Source organism: Rhipicephalus sanguineus, chromosome 8 (assembly GCF_013339695.2).
Source record: "Rhipicephalus sanguineus isolate Rsan-2018 chromosome 8, BIME_Rsan_1.4, whole genome shotgun sequence".
In the NCBI taxonomy this organism is placed as follows: domain Eukaryota; kingdom Metazoa; phylum Arthropoda; class Arachnida; order Ixodida; family Ixodidae; genus Rhipicephalus; species Rhipicephalus sanguineus.
In genome coordinates, this window is record NC_051183.1 from 9,369,910 (window position 1) to 9,396,167 (window position 26,258).

General features: G+C 45.3%; 2 protein-coding genes across 2 annotated transcripts; both read right to left on the reverse strand.

Moving 5' to 3' along the window:
* Positions 1-992: 992 nt before the first annotated feature.
* LOC119401304 (protein arginine N-methyltransferase 3) lies at positions 993-16,491 on the reverse strand. Its single transcript, XM_037667998.2, has 9 exons — positions 16,198-16,491; positions 15,060-15,165; positions 14,452-14,551; positions 11,859-12,161; positions 9,657-9,880; positions 6,489-6,631; positions 4,704-4,838; positions 3,777-3,864; positions 993-1,471 (listed from the first exon to the last, which is right to left on the reverse strand). The coding sequence occupies exons 1-9, from the start codon at positions 16,417-16,419 to the stop codon at positions 1,362-1,364; spliced, it is 1,431 nt and encodes a 476-aa protein (XP_037523926.1). The 5' UTR covers positions 16,420-16,491; the 3' UTR covers positions 993-1,361.
* Positions 16,492-18,155: 1,664 nt separating this feature from the next.
* LOC119401302 (uncharacterized) lies at positions 18,156-22,305 on the reverse strand. Its single transcript, XM_037667997.2, has 8 exons — positions 22,198-22,305; positions 21,220-21,570; positions 20,491-20,787; positions 20,000-20,122; positions 19,769-19,917; positions 19,348-19,519; positions 18,670-18,953; positions 18,156-18,335 (listed from the first exon to the last, which is right to left on the reverse strand). The coding sequence occupies exons 1-8, from the start codon at positions 22,247-22,249 to the stop codon at positions 18,156-18,158; spliced, it is 1,608 nt and encodes a 535-aa protein (XP_037523925.1). The 5' UTR covers positions 22,250-22,305.
* Between the last annotated feature and the right edge of the window lie 3,953 nt (positions 22,306-26,258).

Genomic DNA, 26,258 nt, shown 5'->3' on the forward strand with positions numbered 1-26,258 from the left:
GGACGCCGAAGCTTTTTAGCATCCGAAATTTCAGATGTTCTTATATATCGACGTCTACGAGCCAGCTTTGGAACTCCTGACTTGAAGGGAGCACACCCTTGTCCGCCACATCAGTTGGTCTTCCACAGAAGTTGGAAGAGGAGGAGAGGCTGAAGAAATGGCATCTTTGCCTATCACGTGTAAATTGTTGTCGGCAACACTTTGGTTGCACCAAATCATGTACATAAATACAATTCGGCCTCTACATTGCCTCATTCTTGATAAGACAACTATGAAACACCACCTCGTGCCAGCACTTCATCAGTCTAGCAAAAAGAAACACTTTCATGTTGCTATCTCATAAGAACATACTTGGGGATTCTCTGCAACTTTTTTCTGTAATTTCACTTCGAAGTATTCGAAAAATGTTTGAGAAATATTCGAAAATTATTCGAAAATTATTCTATTCGATTTGCACTGAATCTTTGTTATTCGAATTCGCTTTGCACCCAAAATTTTGCTATTCGCACAGCTGTAGTATTTATGTAAACTCATCCATACATTTATACAGAGTGCTAAGTCACTATGTTATAATGCTGTCAACATGTGTGCACAGCTGGTCAGTGTGAGGGACAATGCTTGCCAGTGAAGGAAGCCATAAAGACACCTGAGCCACACAGCAGCATTCAGCCCATATACTTGAACCAAGCGTCTTTGTTGTTGCCAAGTGTTTGGTGGAAAACCACATAGCCAGGTAGAGCCATTGTCACAACATTGTTACGAGGCATTGTGCACGAGCACGCAGTTTGGGACAACCCAGAGACAGAAGCGGGTATATTACAATATATTTACGAGTAGCTGTGCCACCGAATGGCTGCCAGCATCTCGCGCCGCATTCCAGCTTCTTCTTTGTCTCTTCGTCTCTGGGCTGTCTCCAACGGCGTGCCATGCACAATGCCTCGTAACAGTATCAATCACATACCTTGTCACTGACAAACAGATGACAAAATTGACATTTCGGGGGCCATACAGAACCTTGTTTGTAAAACACTGAAGGACAAAGGCCATCATTGAAACTCTTTATGTGCTCTTGCATATGTGATGAAGTAACTTGACGTGGATGATGGGGTGAACGAAGACTGCCATCCATTCTGCTGAAGGTGTTACCAGCAGCTTGATTGATGAGTGATTCTAGATGAAGAGCATCTGTGCCATGGAACTTTTTTTGCTCAGCTGAACAATGCTGAAGTGCTCTATGCAGAAGTGTGCAACGTAAAATGCGCTCACATGAAAATCTGCCCTGTACCAACACAGCAGAAGCCACCTCAAACATGGCCCCCTTCGTTAACGCAGCGCCATCCAGTACAGCTGCAAAAGTCTCTTCAATGCAGCGTGTACTGCTGCTGTTGTATTGGCCCCAGCGTTATTGTGACCAGAAGTTCCCTGCGGCCTTGCCGTCGGCACTCCAGTCGCCCTCGCACTGTTTTCTCGCCTGCACGTGCGAGAAGCATGCATTCTCTGACACTTTGAACTAAATAAATCTGATCTACCATATAAAGGGGCATGAAAGTGAAACAATGAATCAGTTTATATTGAAAACTGTACTCAGAGAACAATTATGTGATTAATTCCGCCATCATAGGTTTAGGGAGAAAATCAAGGTCAAAGTTTCATCTTAAAATTTCACACTGAAACCTCTACGCATGACGTCACATATTTCAAAGTGTATTTTTCGTATTTTGTGATACTGACTCAATGCATTTCGTGAAACTGGCTATGTTAAATCTATGGCACCCTCAGAGGACAATGTACTTCATTTTTACTGGCCCTGCCACGGTGGTCTGTGGTTACGGCGCTCGACTACTGACCCGAAGGTCGCGGGATCGAATCCCGGCTGCGGCGGCTGCATTTTCAATGGAGGCGAAAATGTTTGAGGCCTGTGTACTTAGATTTAGGTGCACGTTATAGAACTCCAGGTGGTCGAAATATCCGGAGCCCTCCACTACGGCGTCTCTCATAATCATATGGTGGTTTTGGGACGTTAAACCCGAGATATTATTATTATTATTATTATTATTATTATTATTATTAATATTATTATTATTATTATTATTATTATTATTATTATTATTATTATTATTCATTTTTACTGATTAGGAATTATGTAGTAGATGTAGTAGACCTATAGTAGACAACGTCAAAATCTACAGCGTCATGGCGTTTGGTGTGGAAATTTCAAGGTGGCGTCACCACCCGCATTTTCTTTTTGCGCGTTTTTGCAGAAAAATAAAATATTGCGAGTTTTTTCGCGGCAAGCATGGTAATTTTATAATTGTGAGGGTAATTTACTAATAGTGTCCCTTTAAATAGTTACGACAAAACAGCACATGAACTTCAGCACACATGCTCACCAAGAGAAAAGTGCCAAGTGCAACAAAACTCCATTTTAGCTAAATTTGTTACAAGCAAAGCATGCTACTAAAGCTATCCTGGCTTAGCTCTGAGACTGGTGACTGCCTATTTCCCTTTACGTCTTAACCTCATCGTAATGAAGCCACAGATTACATAGAAAAAGCTTCACTTTATCGTAAGTGTGCTGTAAATGAACATTTGCTGCACTGTAACAGGAGTAAAACCTGAAACTGATATAACAAGTTATCAAATACAATGAAGTAAATAAATACTCCATTGCATTTGATAACTTGTTATATCAATTTCATTAGTATATTCAGTTTTGAGTGTAGTAGCCTAACCTAACCTAACCTAACCTAGCCAACCCAACATCACCAAAGCTAATGTTCACCTGGTGGTTAGCATAAATATGATGTCAAACTCGGAACATCACTTCAGAGGTGTTATCACTGTGCCACGGGTAGCTATGGGTGCCATCTTATGCAGAAGGTCACGTTAAGGAGGTGTGCGTTCTTGACCATGAAATGCTTCTGAGGAAAGTAATTATGACATTTCTTTTTTTTTCTTAACCTTGCTATCGAAGACCAATATATCTTCTAGCTTTGTGTGACACACCCATTCAGATTTCAAAGATAAAATTCTACGCAGCAGCTTTCTAAAAGGAGGCTTTTTGAGCAGTCCAAGATTTTGCTTCAGTTAAACCTCCTATCGCATACACTCGACTAAAGTCAAACACACCCAAGTTAATAGCGTTGAAATTTCCTCGATCTTGCCGTGTTAAAACCCTTAGAACACAATGCAATTCATGTTTAACAGTAAAGAATTGTGAAAGACCTAAGAGATTCTGTCAAAATTTATGATGTCACTGCAAGCAGGTGCTGCAGCTTCAAAGAAGCAGTTACACATGCATTTTCTTTTTGCATGCTTTCCGACCATCCAAGTGTCTTCTCGTGGAAAGCATGGTGCCTTTGGCAGTGTGGATTGGTAATTAGTACTTAAATTCATTAACAAAAGTGAAATTATTTTTTTATTTGGCGTTTTTTAATGAACAATGTTGCAGGTCACTCACTGGCAAACCCTTAATTATTCTGCAACTACAGTCAAACATCAACGTAACGAAGAAAAATATAACAAGGTATGCTATAAAATTTTTTTTGAACTTAGTCTTCCAGTCCCATCGTGGGCAGAGCCATCGACTTGACCTAGAGGGGGGGTGCCTTCGGCTCCCCTAGATCTCATTCCCTCAGGACAAATAAAGTTCTTGTCATGTCATGCCATTACCAGCACTTGATAATCACGTGCATATAACAAATACATATGCACAATTCCATCGTGTTGTCTATACCCCCCCAATGGGAGAAGTATAACCACTGCAAGAAACCTACCTTCGGCCAGTAAGAGTGGTTCTTCCAGCAGGAATACTGTTTGTTTCCAGTGGGTGGACTCTGCCTCCATGGCTGTGCTAAGGACAACCTGCCATACAAAAGTGATGAGTTTGAGCACCATTTTTATGACCGCACTGCCGACTCACTAAAATTTTTACTGAAGCAATAAATTTAACACCCAAGTATTAGAAGCGTTATTATGAGCAAAATCCACAAGAAAAGAATGCTTGATTCGTCCATCCAAGATAGCAGCACCTCATAATGTGAAAAAAAAATTTAATGAAAAAAAAAGAACAAATAAGACGTGAAAAATGGCAGTATAAAAATTACAATTGAAAAAAATGTCAAGGGTAGCACACCATGCAAACTGCCAGACAAAAAAACTGTAATAATGATGAATATTGGTACAAAAATGTCATCATCATTGTCATCATTTCATTTTATTTATTTACTCACTCCCCCCTATGGTCACGTGATTTGTGTGATGCCTACTACTACTACTACTACGATGACGACGACATCGACATGCACAGGACAGAATAATACAGCTTTGATGTAAATGGATGTTTGCACAAGCATCGAACATAGGACCTCCGGCACAGAAATCTGAAACTTAATCATTACGCTATGCAAGCATCTGCAAGGTGGAAGGGATACAAATAGCATGGGAAAGCAAGAATTACAAATAAGACGAAAAAAAAACTAGGAGTGCTGGAAAAGCACTGTATGGGCTAATGCACCACAAAAGCCTACAACGTGCAGAAATACAGCATGGAAAGCGAGGCCCAGCCTCCTCAAAACTGAAATAACTCTTGATTACCTGAGTCAGCCTAGCAGTGAGGAAAATGAAACAAAATATGTACAAAGCACAGATGCACAGGTCAGAGACTGGACAGCTTGAAAAGAAGAAACGCTTTTGCCACTCACAGGCACTGGTAGTTCAAATGTGCAGTCAAAGTAACCAGCCAGTGCTGTGACCTGCTGCGTGCCGGGCTTGAGATCCAGTTCGAAGTCACTCACAAAGTCACTCTCCTCCATGCGGCACGTGTTCAAGTCAAGGTTCTGCATGAACAAATATAAAGGATGTAAGCAGGATTGGCATGAAAAATGTGGCTTGCTAAATGCTCTTCTTAAATGGTGAACAAATTAAGCTCAACGAGAATTGTTGCATCACCAAAAAAGGTCTTACATACACTGTAATAAATTGAGCTGTTCAATGGGCTCTAATATTCACCACAAGAACTGCACTAAAGAACACGACAGTGTCAGAAAATTTGAAGCTTCATTATTAGAACTTTGTCTCTCAACAACCAAGAACAGATATAGTAATCTGCAATTATTCCCCAAACTCTGGTTAATACAATTCTTCACTAAACTGATCCTGACTGAAAGTACTGGCTGAAGGCCATAAATTTCTACGGGCAGCAAGCTAGATTCATGTGATCCTAAAATTGGCATCTGCAAGACGGGCAGATCCAGGTGCCGACATTGGGGAGGATGAGGAGAGAGGTAGGGGGCGGGGACAAGACTCTCCTTCCCGCTTTTGGGCAGTGGTAGCCGACAACACTTTACACGTGAAAGGCAAAGATGCCATTTCCTCAGCCTCTCCTCCTCTTTCAACTTCTATGAAAGCCCAACTGATGTGGCGGACAAGGGTGTGCTCCTTTCAAGTCCGGAGTTCCAAATCTGTCTTGTAGACGTTGATATATAAGAACATCTGAAATTTCAGATGCTAAAATGCTTCGGCGTCCGATTTTTCGAACTTCCAGCCCAAATTTCAGGTCCAAAACAGCACTGACTGAGCCCCCACCTCTGCCACATCTTTAATCTCCATGCTGGAACCAGCGTTTGCGACCATAGCGGAGCTTGAAAGGCAGCTTTGCCGCAATACGGGGGCGTGATGAGGTGAAGCATATTGAAAATCTAGGGACCACTTCAAATCGAACGTTGACTGCGTCTAGGCTAAGTTCGACCGTAACGGAGCTTGAAAGGCAGCTATGCCGCAATGCCGGGGTGTAATGAGGTGAAGCATATTGAAAATCTGTAGGGGTCACTTCGAATCTTACGCTGACTGCGTCTTGGCCAAGTTCGACCGTAACGGAGCTTGAAAGGCAGCATTGTCGCAATACGGGGGTGTGATGAGGTGAAGCATATTGAAAATCTGTAGGGGTCACTTTCAATCGGACGTTGACTGTATTTGTTTTTGGGAAGTTCGAATAGTTCGAATAGTAAAACTTGAGTGCGAATCGAATCGAATAGCAAACACTATTCGAAAAATATTCGAAATTTCGAATATTCCCACACCCCTATTAAATAGTAAACACTGATTAGTGAATGTTAGTTAGTGAATGTTAATTTGTGAAGGTGAAATTAGATAAGGTTAACTAATGAAAGTTGATTAGTGAGAGTTAGTGAAAGTTAATTAGTAAACTTTGAGCATCAACGTTGACGTGCACAATAACGTAGCCACAATGGATAGCTTTCACCTTCGAGTTGTACAATGTGAATGCTTAATGGGATAAGTTTAATCAACATGTGAGTTTATTTGACACTCAATGCATGCGGAGGTCAAGCAAACAGTGAGCATAAAATGAATACATTGCGGCTGGTAAAAGCATTACAAGCACTCATTGATGTGGAAATATTGCTGGGCAGACTATGACGACATGAAATTAGCACATTGAAAAGTTACGGCCACCCACCCACACATACCAAAAGAAGGGCTGGTCGCTCGGAGCAGACGCTCGAAGCCGGTGCATCCATCACATGAGCCTCGGCAAGCACTTCCTTCCGCATGCAGCTCATCTTGAAGCCTTCAACATTGTCCCAGAAGCTCACCATCCGACGATTGATGTCTGAAAGAGCCAGAAAACAACACTGCAGTCCAAAATTTGTGATGAAGAGATAATTGTGTGCTTGTACGATGTCAATTTGCTGCTGCAAGATTTTTGTGACTTGAATAAGGAGGTTACAGGGTTTGGGACAACCCGCTTCAGCTGGCTTCTGTTTCTCGCTCAGCCTCCCCACCCTTCTCCGCTGTGAAGAGGGGTAGGTATAGCCCGTTGTCGTGACTACGCCTACTTCAGCAATGTAAGACGACGTCAGTGATTGCGTTATCGGCGCGCAGCCGATGACCAAGCATGGCTTCTGCCATGTGTTGCTTGTGTCAGAGCGGCATGGTGATGAAGCACGGTGCGAGGGGTGCGAAGCACTGACGAGGTAACCAAATATGAGACACGTGTGACGACTGCATGGCCAAAACCGCATCACTGCAGGCAGGGCCGAGGCACCCTGTCATAGGGCAGATGACTAGGCTTGTGCGAATATTCGAGCACTTTGAATATTCGAACGAATATTACAGTATTCGAATTCGCTTCGCAACGAATTTAAATTCTAGGAAATTTCGAAGTATTCGAAATGAACGAATAGACATATATAAAACCGCATGTAACCCCCTGTAGAGGTGGTTTCCCTGTAGTGGAGGTGTGCTATACCGTGAATGCACCTTTCCAGGAGAAATCCACACTTCCGCGAAGCCTAACTTCAAGGTTAAATGAACATAGAGCAAAACCTCGTTAATTCAAAGTCACTGGGACTGTAAAAAATCTGATTAAGCAGATTTTCGAATTAACCAAACATACAAAAAGCGGGTTGCAAGGAACTTTGAATTACTGCAAGTAATCAGAGGTGGTCGTTTGCTGTGCCTGCTAGTTTGCGGCTACAAGGGTTATGTTTTCCAGCAATACCTGGCCCCAATTTTGCCGCTAAACCGAGGAAACGGTGGGCCTCGCTGCTGCCAGCGCAAGAAAAAAAAAAGGGAAAAAAAAAACGGTCTCGTGGTCAACTGAAATGCACGCCTGCGGAAAAAAAAACGTGCTTTGCTGCAACACAGTGGTGACACGCAGGCAGCATGTCACCTGCTCCTCGCAGCGTCAGCGCATCATGATGTGACCATTCGCCCATTCCTTCTGGTAAAATAAAGAATTTAATAATGACCAGTGTGACGGAATTCGCGATCTGTTCTGAGTGGAAAGGATGATCATTGAAGTTTTCGAAGTAGGTGTTGCAGGCAAGTACACCGTCAGCAGTGCAAGTGCGAAAATTGTCGGAACAACCGCCAATCGGAGGTTCGCATACATCGCGAATTCCGTCAGACTGCCCTTTATTAATTTGTCTATTTTCCCAGAAAGAATGGGTAAATCATGACGCGCTGGCGTTGAGAGAAGCATGCATCATGCTGCCCGCGTGTCACCGCTGTGTTGCAGTGAAGCACGTCTTCTTTTCCGCAGGCGCACATTTCAGCTGACCACGAGACCACCTTTTTTTTTGCTTTTTTTTTTTGCGCTGGCAGCAGCGAGGCTGGGATTCTTTATTTGTCACCAATTAGTATCGCTACACTGCATTGCCTTGTGGCTCCTAAGGGCCATCGTTTCTGCGAATTTGCGGCTATATCAGGATCGGGAATTGGCACATGGCATCCAAAGTTTTCGAATTAACCGGGCTGGTACTGACCGCAGCTTCAAATTATCCACTCAAATTTACATTGTGAAATACGGGGCTGCAGAAATCCTTCTAATTATGCGGGATTTCGAAATAACCGAGTTCGAATTAATGAGGTTTTACTGTATTACCCTCGCATCGATTCATCATTTTTTAGATAAAAGCTCGTTATACCGGCTTATATGCTCTGAGTATAGTAAATTTGAAAACGTAACATATTTTACAGGTTATCACTTGCACTCTACCAAAAGTCAAATCCTGCTACTACTCAAAGTTGCTTCCACTTCCCTTTGAACCAAAAAGAATAACATATGCATATTTCTTGTTTCAACTTCAAAAATATTGCGCTGGTTAGTTGGGTCATGACAAATATGCTCATTTTTCTTTGTAATATGTGATATATATTATTCGAATTCGCTTCGGATCAAAAATTTACTATTCGAACAAGCCTACAGATGACCAATTGATGAAGTTGGTGCTACGTGAAGCTGCCCATGGGCAACATTATATCACTTCGTGGGAAGAGGATTGGACAGGCATGCTGGGAATTGATTTTTGAAATGGAGCATCTGCACAGTGCTGGGGTATATGCAAAATGTGATCGCCGCGGCCTTCTGCACAAATTGGCAAGCTTGTCTCGGAGGTGTAAGAAGAAAAAGCCGGAGGCTGTTTACTGGCCTATGAAGAAGGGAACGAATGGGGTGCATGCAAGGAGTCCCAATTACCTGACTAGTTGACTACTCTTGGAAGCACGTTTCGTAGGTCCATCACATTAAATGCCACTGATGTAGTGCGGTTGACACAGGACAAAAGAGTGGCAAAATGAGTAACCAGGCACAACACATCTTCAATGACATTAGAACAAAAATGAGCCTCACATTTGCTCATACACCAAATCTATACAGTCCAAACATTAAAAGCATACCCAAAGATCAGTAAAAATTATAAGTGCGATACATAAACCACGAAAAGGCCTTAAAAAGGCCCTGAAGTCCTTTCTCCAAGTAATCATCGAATAACCTTAGTATATCTGAGTTTACTGCTTCATGAATTGATAGTCACAAAAATTTCTAGAATTCTTCAAGAACAAGCGGAGTTTCAGGGATTTGTTGCACACTTTAAGCACTTTGTCTCTTTGCTCATCCCAGTGAGTTCACTGGAAGCTACACAGGGAGCGTTGGTACAGGGGAACGCAGTTATGCCAGTGCACACCATGAGCATGCGCGATGAAACCCCCGAAGAATCCCCAGGTTCGATCCCCAGACCAGGACAAATTTTTCTTCAACAAGAGGCTTTCCTTTCTGAGAAATTTCCTTGTGGCTTCGTGCTACGAACGGGTGGTTGTCAATTATTCTTTCATTTGCATAATGCTGCACCCACCATTATCGCTGAGGGCTACCAGGAAGAGCTGGCAGTGGCTGGGCAGCATCAGTCCTCCTGGCCGTAGTAGCCGGTCCCTGGCCTGAAGCACACTTTCAAGCATGCCTTCGAAGAGAAGGAAGTAGCCCATCCACTCAGACACCAGCACATCCACGCGCTCGGGGAGCTCCAGTTCTTCCACGCGGCCATGCACCAGGTTCACTCGCTCCGACAGACCGTTCTCTCTGCAGTATACCACGCGTAGCTTGTCGAATTATCGGTTTCACCAATACCAGTGGGACCATTCTTTTTAGGGGTACTGACACGGACACCAATTTTCGAAGGTGAGGTTACTCTGCCATACAAATCTTCTGTATACAGAGATGGCTCTGAGCAAGTGTGAAGCTCTGTAAATGCTGATAAGATATTTTGTTTTCACATTAAATCCAATTTTTTCAAGGCACACCTACTGACATCGACACTATCACGACGTCAGGCTACGGTGTCAATTCTGGTGACTTCACACACCAGTATGGCTGGCTGCGATGACGTCGGATACCATAACATTCAAAATGGCCACTTGTGTGTCACCAACAAAGCCATAGAGCGGAGCAGCGGTGGAAATGTCATGGCATCTTGCGCAGGCACGTGACGAGAAGCTCATACCCTGTTGTGATGTCAGGGTACAACAGGAACTGAAGCTAGCCTTTAGAAACATACTGTAATTACTTTTTCAGGTAGCACTCACACTTGCCGGTGCATTTTCTAGGCTCTTGAGAGCTTGGCCTTCCATTTGATGCAAAAAAAAGTGAATATTTTCGTGTCATTACCCCTTTAAACGGAGACTGAAAGAGAAAAACAGTCTTTCTCATATTAGTACAGTCCACCCTCATTATAATGAAATCACATTTGACATGAAAATGGCTTCGTTATAACCAAAAATTCATTATAAACAGATATTCGTAACCATGTACGAATGCCAACACAATTCATCACGTACTTTACTATAACCGATAATTCACTACATCAGCATTTGTTATGTCAGTATGTATGAATTGGTACCAACTAGCTCGCCTTTCTGTTTTGCTTCATTTGTCGTATCAAGGTTTGACTGTAAATGACCCTTTCGAAATACTGAAAGCACAACTCTTGCAGTGAGAAGATGCTTGGTAAGCGAGAAAACAGCACAAGGAAAATGCAGGTGGTAATGCCGCCTTGAAGATCCCGCACCAACTCGATATGACATCATAAATTTTGACGGCATCTACAAGAGCCTAAGGAGTTATTAATCGGTAAAAATTAAGTACAGTCGTCAGCACGCTTAACATGAACACTTCGTAGCGTAGCCTGAAACAGTTTGACTGATGCCATCGCTGCGTAGCTTTGGGTTCTGTTGCCGAGATGTTACCAATACATGCCGACGTGCTATTCAAGCATACCGAGGTATTATCTCGGCAACAGCACCCAGCACTTTGGGGCTGGCATCAGTCAAACCAGTCCAGGTAATGCTGTGCAGCATTCGTGTGAAGCGTGCTGACAGCTGGACATTGTCCTCCGAGGAGTACCAGAGACTTACCGTGACAAGTTTCAGAAACAATTATTGAGTCCATTTCGCCAAAATATGAAAGAGCAACTTGAAACCTGTGGCGTCACGCTGAAGTTAATGTGTGAAATGAACGACATGAGCTGATGTTCTTTTAACAGCAGAGCTGTTCTAGGTCGACCCTTTGCCGTCTGGTGCCACGCAGGAGCAGAGCCAGGTCATGTGACCAGGAGAGGAGGGTCACAAAGGTCACATGACGAGCACGCTGGAGATGAGTAGAGGGAAGGGGAAGAGCGGACCAATCGGAAAGCACGCCATGGGAGGGCAACAGACTCCTCAACGCTCAAGCAGCAGTGCCAATGACGAGCAGCAAACCCTGAGCTTCGGCAGCAGGAAGTGCAAGCCAAGCAGCAGCGGAAGGAAACCGCCAACCCCGGGGTTTGAGAGAAGGAAATGCAAAACCACAGCAAAACATGCAAGAACCACAGTTAAGCAGAAACAACACCATGAATCGCAGAAAAGCACACATACAACAACAACACACTGAGAATCACAGCAAAACACAGATGAACAGCCAAGGAACGACCGCTGCTCCCTCAGATATCACTTCGTGGAAGCGGGTGGAGTTTTTTCTTGCGCACCTGTGTTTGCGATGTTACTCCACTATGGTGTAGCCTCACCTGACAATGTCCATGGCATTGTAGACGACACCGGACTGGTCGATTCCAACTACACTTCGAGCACCTGCCCGGGCACACAGCATGGAGAGGATTCCAGTGCCACACCCAACATCGAGCACGGTGCGATTTCGGATGCAGTCGTCAGCATTCAGCTCAATGGCCTTGCGGTAGGAATCCATCCTTGGCCTGTCGGACAACATCTCGAGGTGGATGCCATGGTGGCCGTACGACTCGAAATAAGGCTCGTCGTGTTCTACGGGCTCGGCTTGCTCGTTCGATTGCAGCCAGCTTTGTGCCACTTCCCTGTAAATCAGGGTGAATGTAAAATGAGCAGTTATTAAAGGGGCCCTGCAACACTTTTCGAGCATGCTCAAAAAGCGCTGCCGATCGGTAGTCGAGGCTCCCGAGAACACGCCAGCCAAATATTATAGCGATGCGCACGGCCTGGAATTTACAATAAATTCTCAAAATCAGCTGAAAATCGCTCCCTCTTCTCTCGACAAATGATGTATTAGTCCGCAAAATATGACGCGATTGTCGGCAGTTCCACCATTGGCTGATGTTACAATCACGATAACACCCTCATTATTACTTTCGTTGTTAATTTTGAGTTCAATAAGTAGATAATATGTACGTTTATATTATGTTATCGCGTTAAAAACACCGAACAAACATTAATATTAGCACTTCCGGTCTCACCGACAGCTCGTCTGCTCGTAGTTGCGTGGTTCCGCTTTCTTCGCCATGCGCAGTGCCGAAAACGTGAATATTTCTGTGCTTTTGACCATCGCCGGTTGCCGTTGAGAGTGGCAGCCGTCCAGTGTTGCCTCGTCAGCTGAGAACTGCATCGTCGGCACGTTCTCACGACCGACCGAGGCACGGGCGCAGCGTGTCTCCGATAACAATGCTGGCGTCCGGTAATGGCGGCGCTTCGGGGTCGTCTGCCAGTGCCGTCTTACGAGGCGGTGTATCGGAGTATGGGCCGAAACCGATCTCGGCTGTCATTCGTTCCAAACGAGCGCGCAGGTTTGCTTCCATGGTTGGCAGAGCGATGAAAACACTACGGCGTTCGAGGTGCACACCCAACATTACCAAACCGACGCGCAGTTTTCAAGCACGCGCGATATCGGCTCCGCTCGACGAGAACGACGCAAGCCGACCGGAAGTGGCGGCACAGACCACGTGGTTGCGCCAAGACGCCAGAGAGAAAAAAATGAAAAAAATGCCGCCGGCGCTGACGTCGCCTCCTCGCACCTCCGCCCTCCCTCCCTCCCCTCACGCCGCGCGCAGCTTTCCGCGCGCTCGCTGCGTTGAGTTGAGAGAGAAAGCTGCGGAACGTGATCTCTATAATTTGGTAACACCACTTAGACTTGACGGATTCGAAAAATTTTTGCGGCATATGGCTCGTGAAGAGTCATACGTCAATAATGGGATTATTCCAATATAACAAAGAAAGGTGTTGCAGGGCCCCTTTAAGGCGAAAGTCTTATTTATTTATTTTTTTATTTACAATACAACACAGGAATGCCGAGCAAGCACAGAGTGAGGGGGTACGGAGCAATAAATAAACAACAAAAACAAAACACAGGAAATGTAAAAAAAATAACTACTATAAACAGACCAATAGCAGTAAGCAACACAAGAAGTGAAATTATAAACTGAAACACTGGATAGCGCGAATTCGGCACAGGACAAAGAATGAACACAGATGCACAGGACAAGCGCTAAAACATAAGGATTCACAGGACCACTGTGCATATGTGTTCTTTCTTTGTCCTGTGTCGAATTCGCACTATCCAGTATTTAAGGTTATGAAATTAATAGCCCAGCAATGCATTTTGTTAAAAAAAGAAGCGAAATCATTATGCAATATTAAAACGTCTGTTTAGTTGTTCACGAAAATGGCTACGGTCAGTGATTGTGACGACGGCTTCGAGAAGATCATTGCAAAGTGCAATAGCGCATGGTAATGCAGATGCATTAAAAACTTCAGTCCTTCCCAAAATGCCTTTAATGCACGGGCTGTTATGTTAAAGTCATGATGTAAGCGTGGGGGTGTGAACTGGTAAGTGATTAGATGGTAGAATACGATCGTATTTATGAAGTAGACGTAAAAGTGAAACGAAGCGACAGGCATCCAATGGCTGCAGATCAAGTTCTTGTTTAAGGTTAGTGACACTGGAATGGTGGTCGTAGCTGGGTGAAAATGGTACGATGAAATTTTCTTAAACTTGCTATGTTACGACTTTGAATCCCTTAGAACACAATGTTCAAAATTTTTACTGATAAACGATTAAGCAGGCCCTTGTAGATACCATCAATATCTATGGCATTACAGCGAGCTGGTGCACGAACTTCAATGTGGCATCACCACCTGTAGTTTCTTGCATGTTTTCTCCTTTACCAAGCATCTTCTAGCATTAACAGTGGTGCTTTTGGTATAGCGAAATTGTTACTTACTAATACGGAAAAAATACATTTGTCTCTTTAGTGTCCCTTTAACAATAACGTATGCATTGTTTGCTTGGTAGCTCTGTAGAAGTCTCTTCCATTCTTGAGCCCTCTGTCACAAACTGATCACAAGCCCACGTACCTCATGCGCTCAATGGCTTGCTCAGCCTGCAACAGTCGGTTGCGCAGTTGCTCACGCTCGTCTTCAGGCTTTGGACCGGCACTGACAAGTTCTTCTACATCTGCACCAGCAAATTTGCAATGTAAGTGTAGAAACTGCTTAGTAGCTCACAAATCATAACACGTGCACTTTTCTGAGAGTCATAATACAACATGGTATCAATGTTCACATAAACCCCGACTGCAAACACTATTTCACTTTGGCTGAAGAGGTTTTGTATGAATTGTACACACCACTGAAACAACCTCAGCAAAACTTAATACCTGGTAATCGGCTAGTTCAATGTCTTTTAAGAAGCCCTGCAACACTTTGAGCATGATGAAGAAAATGAGCGTGAAAGTAATCTGAGACAAGGCCACAGAACATCCTGTGGTCTCTTCATTTTTTTGCTTTACCGCATGGGCCGCTACTTCTGATTCAGACTTGTGATGTCTTTGACAATCAGTGATTAATTTTATGTGTTTGATGCACAAAAATTCTAACGACAGTCAACACAGAAAACTGTGAACTTCACTGAATTAGCATTCCATAGTTTTACTCAAATCAATCACTTGGTGAAATTTACTCACCATAGGTTAAAAGCAAGTCATCTTGCACAACTGGCACAAGGTACTGGTCATCTTCCCAAGGGAGGCATCGAGGGTCGGCTGTCTGTAAGACTTCCGGGCTTGTTTTCTGTAAATGATCAGCACTAATGCATTAAAATAAAAACATAATCTGCAGCCTGGTGCACCTAATTTTCTGAAAATGATATGTTTCTGGTCAAGCAAAACTTGGCGTACACTAACCAGTGGGGATACAAGAGAACACAAACTGCTTTGCAGCAGAACGCATGCATGGCTTGGAGCTTTATGTACAGAGCCCACGGATGCAACATCGTAACTTTTGGTGCAACAACTTGTATGCGCGCTTGCTCGAGATAACTACGTCATGTCGCTATGAATCTAGCTGCTAAAGGTAATGATGGCCTTGATGCAAATGCTCCGACTCAAAATAACGTAGACATGACACGAACTGAAGACGGTGGAAACAAAAGTGTGTGTATTACACGGCCCTTAATTGTCCCATTTGCATCTGTGAGCGCTGTACACTAAGGTATCTGTGTGAAACCTCAGGCAGATTCTCCGCCAAATTTAAATCTATAGACGACCGTAGTTGAGAGAGTGACTTGGATTGGTGTAAGCATTGGCGCCGACTTCGAAATTATTCTGGAGTTTTCTACAGCGGCGTGCCACACTATCATATCGTGGTTTTGGCACGTAAAACCCCCCACACAAAAAAAAAAAACTAATTTTGACTGGATGGAGACGGCCCCACCACACTATACTAAAGGCGCATGCGCTTAGCGAATCGGTTGGTGCCGGAGGCGTTAGTTGGCGCTAGAAATAAGCGCAACAGATCAGACGAGATTCATGCGATTTGACAAGTAATGCATTTTCGGTGACGCTGATCACTTATCTGCTACATTCCATCTGCGGATAATTTCTCTCTCAAATGAATGTCACGGTTAATGCGCGCTGCGCTCCCTTTTTCTCGAATGCATTCTTGCTCATCTCTGTTTCACTTGTTTTCAGATTGACAGAACATAGCACTGCGATGCCACGATAACAGCTGAGCGATGTTTCAAAAGCACAAGCTCCAACAGTAGTGATAATCGGTGCCAGCCCGTGATCCACACATCGGGTTCGGGACGGAAGTTTTACACACGTGTTTGCGGGCGTAGTTGACCATCTTGATATATCCAAAGCAGTCCAGCTGCAAGCCTCGAACCGCATCCTTGATGGAGAACGCGTGGTCGTGTGCGCAGTGCTCGTACACGAGCTCTGGCGAGGCGCGCACTTCGCCACAGAACAGGCACGCGCTGTCCGCCCGCTCGGTTTCCAATTCCTCGGCGCTGTCCCACGCCGCATCGTTTTCGTCGTCGGACATACTTACTACACACGACCGCGAACTCGTGAACCCACGTGCGCGACCGTTGTAAACAAAAAAATACTGGCTACACCGCTACAGGCTTGTTGACGACGTGAAGCCAGCCGCAGCCAACTGCTGCAAATGACAGGGATGACGCCATGAGGCCATGAGATCGAGGAACGTTTGAATATGTAGTGTTACAATACTGTCGAAATGTTTACCCTAGTGGCAGCTTTGTGAGTGACTAAAAGCGAAAATCTCGAAGGCTACGCTATAGCTACGCGTTTTCCAACTGCAAAAACAAGAAGCGAATGCAACGCCATGCTTTCATAAGGAACTAATAAGAAATCCACGTTGTGTAGAGTTGCGATTTCGGAGGGATAGGGGCGACAACAAAGGCAAGCTTTAAAAACCAGAATGGAGAAGGTGTACTGACACGACTTTGAGACATCGCAGAAAGAACAATTTCCGTTTCCTTGAGTGTTAAAGGGACACTAAAGGCAAATAACAATTTATGCCAGAGTGAAAGCTCAATGTATGACAACTTCTAAAACGGCAATATTATCAACAGCAGTGCCCTACTTACCGAGAAATTAAGCTAAATGTATCACATGATGAGCTCCACGAGTGGGACATTTTCGAAGTGATCCCAATGACGTATGAGAGTTTGCCTACAATAAATCACGAGTAATCAAACTAGCAGCAATAAAAAAAAGAACCTCCCGTGCATCAAAAGACGTAATAAAACGCTGTTTGTTCGTTTCTGTTTGATTCATGGAAAAAAGAACATCTGTGGTGTTGCCATGGGGAACGGCGCGCGTGGATCAAAGGTTCCGTTTTCGCCAGTGGTAGTTTCGGGATCGCGTACTGCCGCGTGTGTTTTGCGCGCTCGTGAAAGTCGCTCTGACAAAGTTCGACAAAATGCCGCATGCAACGACGCCGGCCCTACGCGCCGATTAGTTCTCCAAGAAAAAATATACTGGTTATATGACCACAGTATATCGATCGAACTGTATAATTTTCTATGCGAGCGAGCAAAACCGAAATCAGCCGCAAACTGCCGTACTACTTGCGGAGACCGCCTCCGTAGCCTTCACTCCACTGTCAAGAGAAGTTGTCGCCAAATATAATAGTTTCTATTCGCACTTCTGCAGTTTTTATTTCTTTACTTTGAGTTGTGTCTTTTACTTCTCATTTTTCTAAAAGCTCGTAATGACATGCCTTTTTATGAAGCCGTGGTTGTTGTATCCGAAGAACACCAATGTTTTCTTAATTCTGATACAATTTTGTCTAGTTTTTCGACACCAGTGCTTCAACGCTTTCTGCGGTTTATATCCAATAGATACTCTGTGCTGGGCCTTCCAAGCTTTGCGCCCATAGTGACCTAAAATAGGTCACTTTCGGAGACTCATGATGCAGTATGTGTGTACAACTTTGCGTTTGGGTTTCAGTCGACCGAGGGTTCTGCAGAATTGGCGGAATAAAATCCTACAGGCCTGGGTACTTTATAAAACCATAAAGGTTTATATAAAGTAGACCAGGCCTGTAAGGTTGTATTCCGTGCTGTAAATACATGCAAGTTGTAGCTGACGGCAGGTCGCTACATTTAGTTTCACATCACCAGCTGGCTCAAGTGTATTTACAGAATGTTTATTTACAGTACAGGTTTATTTACAAAAATAAAGCCGTGAAATGGCGGCACAGCAGAGTTTCTATTTACAAGGTCCCGGGCAAGTTGAGGCCGTGGAGGTGGTTCAGTTGCAGTGGTTCATCATGTAACGAAGACGGAAGCCGCCCACGTGAGGGTTGGATGCTTCGAACGCTTCCGCCTGCTGCGGCGGGTCCTGCACTCCGGGCCCGGAAGCCAGGTCGGGACGTTGCACAACCGTGATGAGAGACGTGTGCGGATGGAGGAAGGGCTTGTTCTGGAAGTGCTGTAAGCAGTAGGTACGAACGATGACAACTTTAGGGCAGTAATTCACGCTACGGCAGTGGCAAAGCTAGATCTTGTAGCTTTGCAGTTGCCAAAAAGATAAGCATCAAGTTAATGAGTGTATTGCTGCCACAACTAAGCGTACTTTCCTTGCAGAACACGGCAAGAATTTTCAGTCGCGGCAGTGTGCTATGCAAAGCCAATAAATAATGAAACCACTGAGTTGGATTATCGAACTGGCAGTGCTTAATTAAGCAAAGCGTGTATGTCACTGGTTCTGAGTTATCACGTGTCGCTATCAGCGTTAACCCGTAAAAAATGGGATATGCGCTCACCTGCATGCCGTGCGGTACATGTTTGATGACTGAGAAGTGGTCCTTGACGAAACCAATTTGGGTGCCAGAGCTGGGCTTGTGAGCCTCCATCTGGTGCTGCAGCTGCTGGTACATGGCCAGCGAAGGGTGAGATACGATGGGCTTCTGGTGCACGCCAAGGCGACCGTCGTGGCTGAGAGCCACACCACCGTCGAAGGAGCGAGTGGCGAAGCCGGCGCCCACGCCGCTGGTCGTGCCGCGAGGCTTAGAAGTGACCACGGACACAGAGAACGGCAGCACGTCGGCTGTAAAAGGATAATATGGAGTTATGGAGTTTGGTAATATGGAGTTTGGCAAGTCGAGGCGCGACTCGCCAAAGTGAGTTAACGCGTTAATGATTTTAATGAGTATAATGATTTTCACCAAAGGAGTGAACGTGTATCTTTCAAAAAAGACACGCCCAATGCAAGTCAGGACTCAAATAAAATAAAGAAGCACATCTTTAGAGCTGAGGATGAAACAGCGCGATCTTAACAAGAACAACAACGGAACGAAGACCACGGGACAAGCGCTAGTCTTCGTACCTTTGTTGTCCTTGTTGGCTAGCCCTCAAGTTGTTACTAGCGCAAAGATAATCTTTCTTGGCTTACAGTGTACGTATACACGAGCTGCTAACAGTGTGGTGACGTGTATACTCACAGCTCACGGATCCTCCTGGGAATCCACTTCCGCAGAATCGGTCCGAGGTGACGTCTTCCAGGAAGGCCCTGTTGGAACCGCTGGGCACGAACAGGTACGAGTCCTCGCAGTCCCTCGCTCCGGTCAGTGGTTCAGTGCCGGCGCCCATTTGGAAGATCTCACCTGGAGTGTACTGCACCACAATAGACGGTAGACACGGCAAGGTCAAAGAGGAGAACTTGCGCGATTATTACAATGCTGGTAACTTCGCCACACATAGGTTCTTTATTTGCAGACTAAGTAAAGCTACCCGAAACCAGCTCAGGCCTCTGGCACTAGTAGAAATAAATTTCTCATCTTGGTGCGGGAAGTTTAAAATTTCATTATTTCACATCCTCAATATACATTTCGTTTGAACGCTACAGTAAGAAGAAAGTCTTACGGTGATCTGGCAGAAACCCAGCTGTCTCTTGAAGCAAACGCTGTACTTGTGACCGGCGATCAGCTGCTGCTTGGGGGCGCTGGGTTGAAAGTTGAAGCTACTGAACTCTCCCATGGGCGCCGTAAAGTATTGCAGGCACGAGTCAGGTGCTGCAAAAAGCAAAGATTAATCATCGGGACGGCATTTGTAATGCGCATCGTGCTTAGACACCAACTCGAGCCTGCAACCTACCCTTCTCCGGAGAGAGACAGTGAATAGTGGAGACCCGGATGTGCCACTTGCGACCCTGCGGCAGCTCGCTGCCGATGCTGACGCTCAAAACAGCGCGGGTGGCCTCGGACACGTCGACGTACACTGCGTAGTGAACAGAGCATGTTATCTTCATGCACGCAATTACGTTACTGAAAGCGCCATGTTGGAACAACACATGGTTGGGCGCAAAGCTTGTGATGTCACATTGATTCTATCAGTACATCGCATGCAGACATGCACCGTCAAGCATGCACAGTCATCCCCCTGAAGAATGTTGACCGCTACGTGATTATGAAAGTCATCAAAGCCGCCATGTTGGAGTACCAGCACGTGAAGAAGCTGTGTCCATGATGTAACGTGCAAGCTATCTAGAGTACACTGCACCATAAGGGTTCAGATAGAGCTCTAATGGTGAGAAGAGAGACTATGAGAATCGATTAACGAAATTTAAGACATTCAGCATGGCTTACTGTGCTGTCCGGCGTTCTGTCCGCAGAGGGGTGGGTACGTGGTGCTACCCAGGCCAGTGGCCACGGTGAATACGTCATCGTCGCAGAGACCAGCCCGCGCTCCCTCGGCACGGGGTGGCGCCAGTGAGAAGTGCACGAAGTCGAGCCGAAGCTGGCACACCTCGCGGCCGAAGATTACCTCGGCGCTGCACAAGCCGCCGCGCCTGAAGTCTGCCGGGAAGTCAGGGTTCCGGAACGCCGTGTTGTTGTTCGCGATAGAGCCGCCACACGACACTGCGCTGCTCACTTCATCGGGGACTGCAAGGAAACACGGGGTTGACAGCATGAAATGCAATATTCTATCTGCCTTTGCATAAGTAGCGCTATAAGTGGTTGGCCCGTGTACCTGGGGCCACGAAACGCCATGCCTCTCACTATTTTGCCAGCATCAATGCTAGGGGTCGACACTGACGTGCCGCTCAACCAATGAAGTTATACGTGACGTTTCAGCTCGGGACACGTGTTTTCGAGCATTTGAGGTGCAAGTAGACTACCGCTCCCTGTACCGAGGCGTGCACCATTCGCATGGAACGACAACAGACTTCGGTCAGTCTGACTCTTTACATGCACTGCAGATTAATTTCTAATGGGAAACCATATAGCCCGTTCCCATGGTGAAAAGGATACTGGCTAGGTTGTATTGCTAGTCCATTCGCACGGTGGAATGGAATATTGCAAAAACGGCCCCACCTTTGCAACAGACGGTGGCAGGGAGGCAGTCGCTGGACGAGATCATGACCCCGCCGTTGCTGGCGCAGTTGTACTTCGTCAAGCAGGTGCCCCCATCGATGCCGCTGGCGCCCGTGCACGGACGGCTGGTGCCCCGGATGCGGTCCACGATGGTCTGCAAGAGCGCCGTAGGCCTAGCCCAGTCGGGCACGAGACCGCCGCCCAGGGCGCTCGTGGCCACTTGCTGTGGATCGGGCTTCACGTGTTGCTTGTGAGGCAACACGGGGACCATGGGCATGGGTGGCATTTGCGGTAGATTGAGTGGCGGCAGCTGTGGTATCTGCATCGGCGGTACATTGGCGGCCATCGCTCCTGCAGAGGCGGTCATTCGAATTAGTTGCAGCAACCTATGATCTAAGCGGGGTGCACAAGAAAGACTTTTCGAGAGATGATGTGACAACGCGAAGCGGATGAGTGTACCACTCAGTACTGACAAGCAAAATCTATACGACTGTATTCGCACATCTCGGCCGAGCAGAGACTTTGTCTGGGCAAGTTGGTGCCACATTGCAAAAATATAACAGCACGAGTGCTGTTAATTTCTCTCGGCCGACTTGTGGCCGTTCCGGTTGGAACGGGCAAATGAACGAAAAACCAGATACGGGCAGTGCTGCAGTATCGACACGGCTACAACAAACACGGGCATTCTCGTTAATGCTTTTGTGCTGCCATTCGAGAGCGTGCCTCGAAAACGGAGCTATCCAAGTCAAATATGAGCATTGGTGGCGAATGTATGAGCCCAATAGTGGCGGCAGACGAAGATGGGAAGCGGACGGCTCTCGCTTCTACATGCGCCGCCATCTTGCCCTACCTACGGAATCCGTTAAGCCTAAATACGCAACACTAAATTCTTGCGTTTGCTGCATTCCGCTAACACTCTAATGAGAAAGAATATCTGCGAAGCGTATATGCGAATAAGCATATCGCTTATTCACTTACCCAGAGCGCAGGCCAACAAGATCGCGGGGAACATGACTAGAGCACACTTCATGACCTGGAAAGAACAGTAGACACGGTTACAGTAGCGTTCAACAAAGAACCCGACAGCAAGTGAGGCATAAACGGACTTACTAGTTCGAGTGCGACCTGGATGGCAGGCGACTTCAGAATGAGCTCGATTCTGCGCGCTGCTTAAACACTATCGAGCGGTCACGTGGTGGTGCTTCCCGTGATCCTCCGTTCGAGCGGTAAGGAGGAATGGGACAATAAAACGTAATTTCTCTCGGGAGCCGCTCTCTCCTAGCGGCGTCTTCATTGGACACTATCCGAGTCACGTGTTCAGTTACAAAGGAGCAAGAAGGCACGCCTTCCCCTTAAGCCACGCCCTGAGGGAGGGGGAGGACGGGAATTTTGCTTCTCGCCCTCTCCACTGATTTGTGTCGCCGCGTGGCAGCAACGGTTTTCTACAATTTAACTCCCCCAGGCCTCCTCCTCCACTCTAACTCTAACTTCTCCTATACTTTTCTCCCCTTTCCCCCCAGGTGTCGCGGTTGTGGTGTCCTCGCCTGAGAGACAGTTACTGCGTCACTTACCCCCACTATTCACCTAATTTTCCCAAATAAAGAATCTCTTTCTCTACAGCTTTCCTGCCGCTGTTTGTTTATCTTGTGTGCTTTATCTTTTTGAGAATTTTCGAATCGAATATGAATCGAATGGAGATGACACCGCATCACATACGAATTAAATAGTATTCGAATAGTAAGGCAACCATTTTAAAGGCAGCGCTACGGCCCTCAACATGAGCAAGCCTACTAGCCCAGGACACCAGTTGCAATAACGGACGCACAAATAAATTTCATTGCTATTCTATCCTATTTGAAACAAATATTGGCATACTTTACAAACGATACAATATGATTACTTTTCACCGACCAAAAAAAAAAAAGAATATCACTATATTCTGCAAATGTTGTGTAACAGTAGGAGGAAATGAAGCAGTGACTAGAGCGTTCAAGTTATAAGCAAGAACGCCTTCCGCCAGTGAAGAATATGGCATCGATAGTCCCGTAATATCTGCGGCTGCATGCATATTGGCAATCAATTTATTACAAGAACAAAAAATGACTCCTCGCTGTTCCAACGTTTCGTTCCGTTGCGGCTTGCCCATCGGTGCTGATTATTCTAAAGATATTCAGTATTTCCAAGTGCGCTATTCAAATCGGAGTAGTGAATCGAATAGAATGGTATTCGATCCATTATTCGAAATTTTAAAATATTCGCACATCCCGAACGAACACATGTTGTTTGTTTCAATCCATCCACCACTGTACGAGACACTATAAGCCCAGCTGATGGCGTGTTCGCATTTTTCTGCGTGGTATCAAAGCAAAGTACTCCGTTAAATTTCTTTTCACATTGTAATCACAAGCAAGATGCACGTGCAGTGCGAATAAACGCGAGAGAATTAACGTTGCACGCACGCAGTCGAGTGGGATTCTTACGTTGCCGCGTTTATTTGCATGCCCCCCCCCCCCTCATATATTGAGCGGTCAATTAAATCAGACCTTTCGCTCTCGTCACGCTGGCATTATTTTCGGCGAAACTGATAAAAAATCACCGTCATCGGTCGTGTATTAAGCAGCCACACACGATTAACCAAATATTTTGTACTTAAATGTATGAGCTACTACTTCGCGCACTTACTGCATCTGCTATACAACGCTCAAAGAGCACTCAGTTTTTTATGCGGGCGATCGCAGTAAATAATAATAATAATAATAATAATAATAATAATAATAATAATAATAATAATAATAATAATAATAATAATAATAATAATAATAATAATAATAATAATATAATAATAATAAGAGCTGTTGTGGTTTTACCATCCCAAAACCTCGATATGATTATGAGAGACGCCGTAGTGGAGGGCTCTGGGAATTTCGACCACCTGGGGTTTTTTAGCGTGCACCTAAATCTAAACAAATCGCTATAAAAGGTTAGCTCTGAAGCGGCACGTGTTTTCTTCAGCGCCTGTATAGCTCTAGGTTGGCCATTATGTACGTGATCTGCTAAGCTCGAGGCCGCGGGTTCGATTACTGCTCACGACGGCCGCATTCCGATGAGGGCGAAATGGAATATAACACCCGTGCGCTTAGATAGGTGTACGTTAAAGAGCCCACACTACGGCGTGCCTCATAATGCTATCGTGGTTTTGGCCCGTAAGGTCCTAGCAATTACTATTACTAGTATAGATGGGATCAAATACGTTCTACACTGACTGCGTCAAAGTTGGTTTAGTTAATTGTTTATGGTCTATTTGCTTATACAACGGAGAAAGCCACGTGTCGGCTTCATTACGCGTTGACATGCTAAGCCTCAAAAGGTTCTTTCCTTCTTCAGTGTTTACCACTTTCAGCGGTAGCTTTTTGTATTATTTATCTTAATTGACGTGATCTAAACGAAGTGGATCGTGGCGCCTCTTGGTGACTTCCCATTGTCTCTTATAAAAAAAGGTGGGGAAAAAAGCAGTGCCACCAATTACGGCGCCCTATGGGACGCAGGTGTAACGATACTATCAATGCAATACAGTCACTCGGAACGTCAACAACAAATTTTCAGCAAAAAATATACAAGTAGGCACATATATTTTGAAGGCCCTGATAATAAATAAAAAAGCGCAGTTTCGCAGGAGGCACTACGAACAACTGCAATTTCAATTTCATAACAGAAGTTGTATACAAAACAATAAGGCTAGATTGATGTCAATCACTGAACGTTCGAAAGACAATAAAATTGAGTATTTACCTCAGATATATTTTTAAGAATATTTAAAGAACCAAACGCTTTTTTTTTTTTTTTGAAGACCCGCTGTTCGACATGGTATCCGTGTTTTTATCAGGAGTGAGTGGTCCTGTATCTAATATCCATAAGCTTGGTCTGAATGCACTCCAGCTAGGCGATAAACTAGGCTGACATATCCGGTCTTGTCATCAATACGTTATCTGTCAATGTACTCCGTGCTATTGTGTCCATCGCTCGGTGTCTTGAGCGATGGACGTGGTGCTTATCTTAACAGTAGTAATTTTCAATTGTTGCCGAGGTTTGAAGGGCCAAAAAGACGAGAATAAAGCCGATAATAAAAATAATAAAGCCTTGCGGGAATGCCGTCTTGCAGGTTCTTGTAAATCGTACATTGAGGTCGTGTTTCAACGTGCTGATGCAAGTTTTGAAACCTTGCTAGCTCGCCGAAATTTCGACATTTTCACCGAAAGGTAATATCCTTTCGTTCGCGTCAGTAAATTTCGCGGGAAAAAGATGACAAAAAAAAAAGCTTTCCTACAGCTGTCTTCACACTTCACGCGAACAAGCTAACAAAAAGCGGGTTGTAAGCAGTAAACGAGTAAACGCGGTATGCCTCAGAGGCAACGTGTCCGGACAGGGCAGCTGCCAGACAATGCGTGAAAAATTTGCTCAGTCACCAGTCTCGCTTGATTTTGACAAGCGCCTGTCATCGATAAGACATGTCGCGCATCCATGAGTTCGAGAAACGCATTCACTATGCCCGTGTAGCACCAACAAAAATGGCATTTACACCCAATGACAGTCGCAGCTGTCATTCATGTTTGACCTATCGTGGTACTTTAGCGGATTAGTGTTTCCTCCCTCCCTTTCACCTTCCCAGAGACGCCGGAGTCAGCGGTTGTCGGGCGCTCGCCTACAATGCAACAAACTGGATGCTAAGTCCGGCGTTGCCAGGCAACCAACTGGTTTGTCTAGTGGGGATAGTGGTAGCTGGACCTAAAGTTCTTAGATTTTTGTTCCTATCTTTTTTAAGTAGCGACAACCATTTAGCTGATCGCCCCACAGTTGTAGACAGACACTAGTGCAAGAGTGGGGAACGCGACCCCGGTCAAAGACGTGGGGTTTAGAGAGGGGAGATAGGCGCTTCGCGTTCGCTAAAAGGCTAAAAGGTGCGTGGCTTTGTAAAACTTCTAGGTTAGGAAGAACGTGGCCGCAGATGGCTTCCGCGCGTGAGGGGGGGGGGGGGAAGAGGC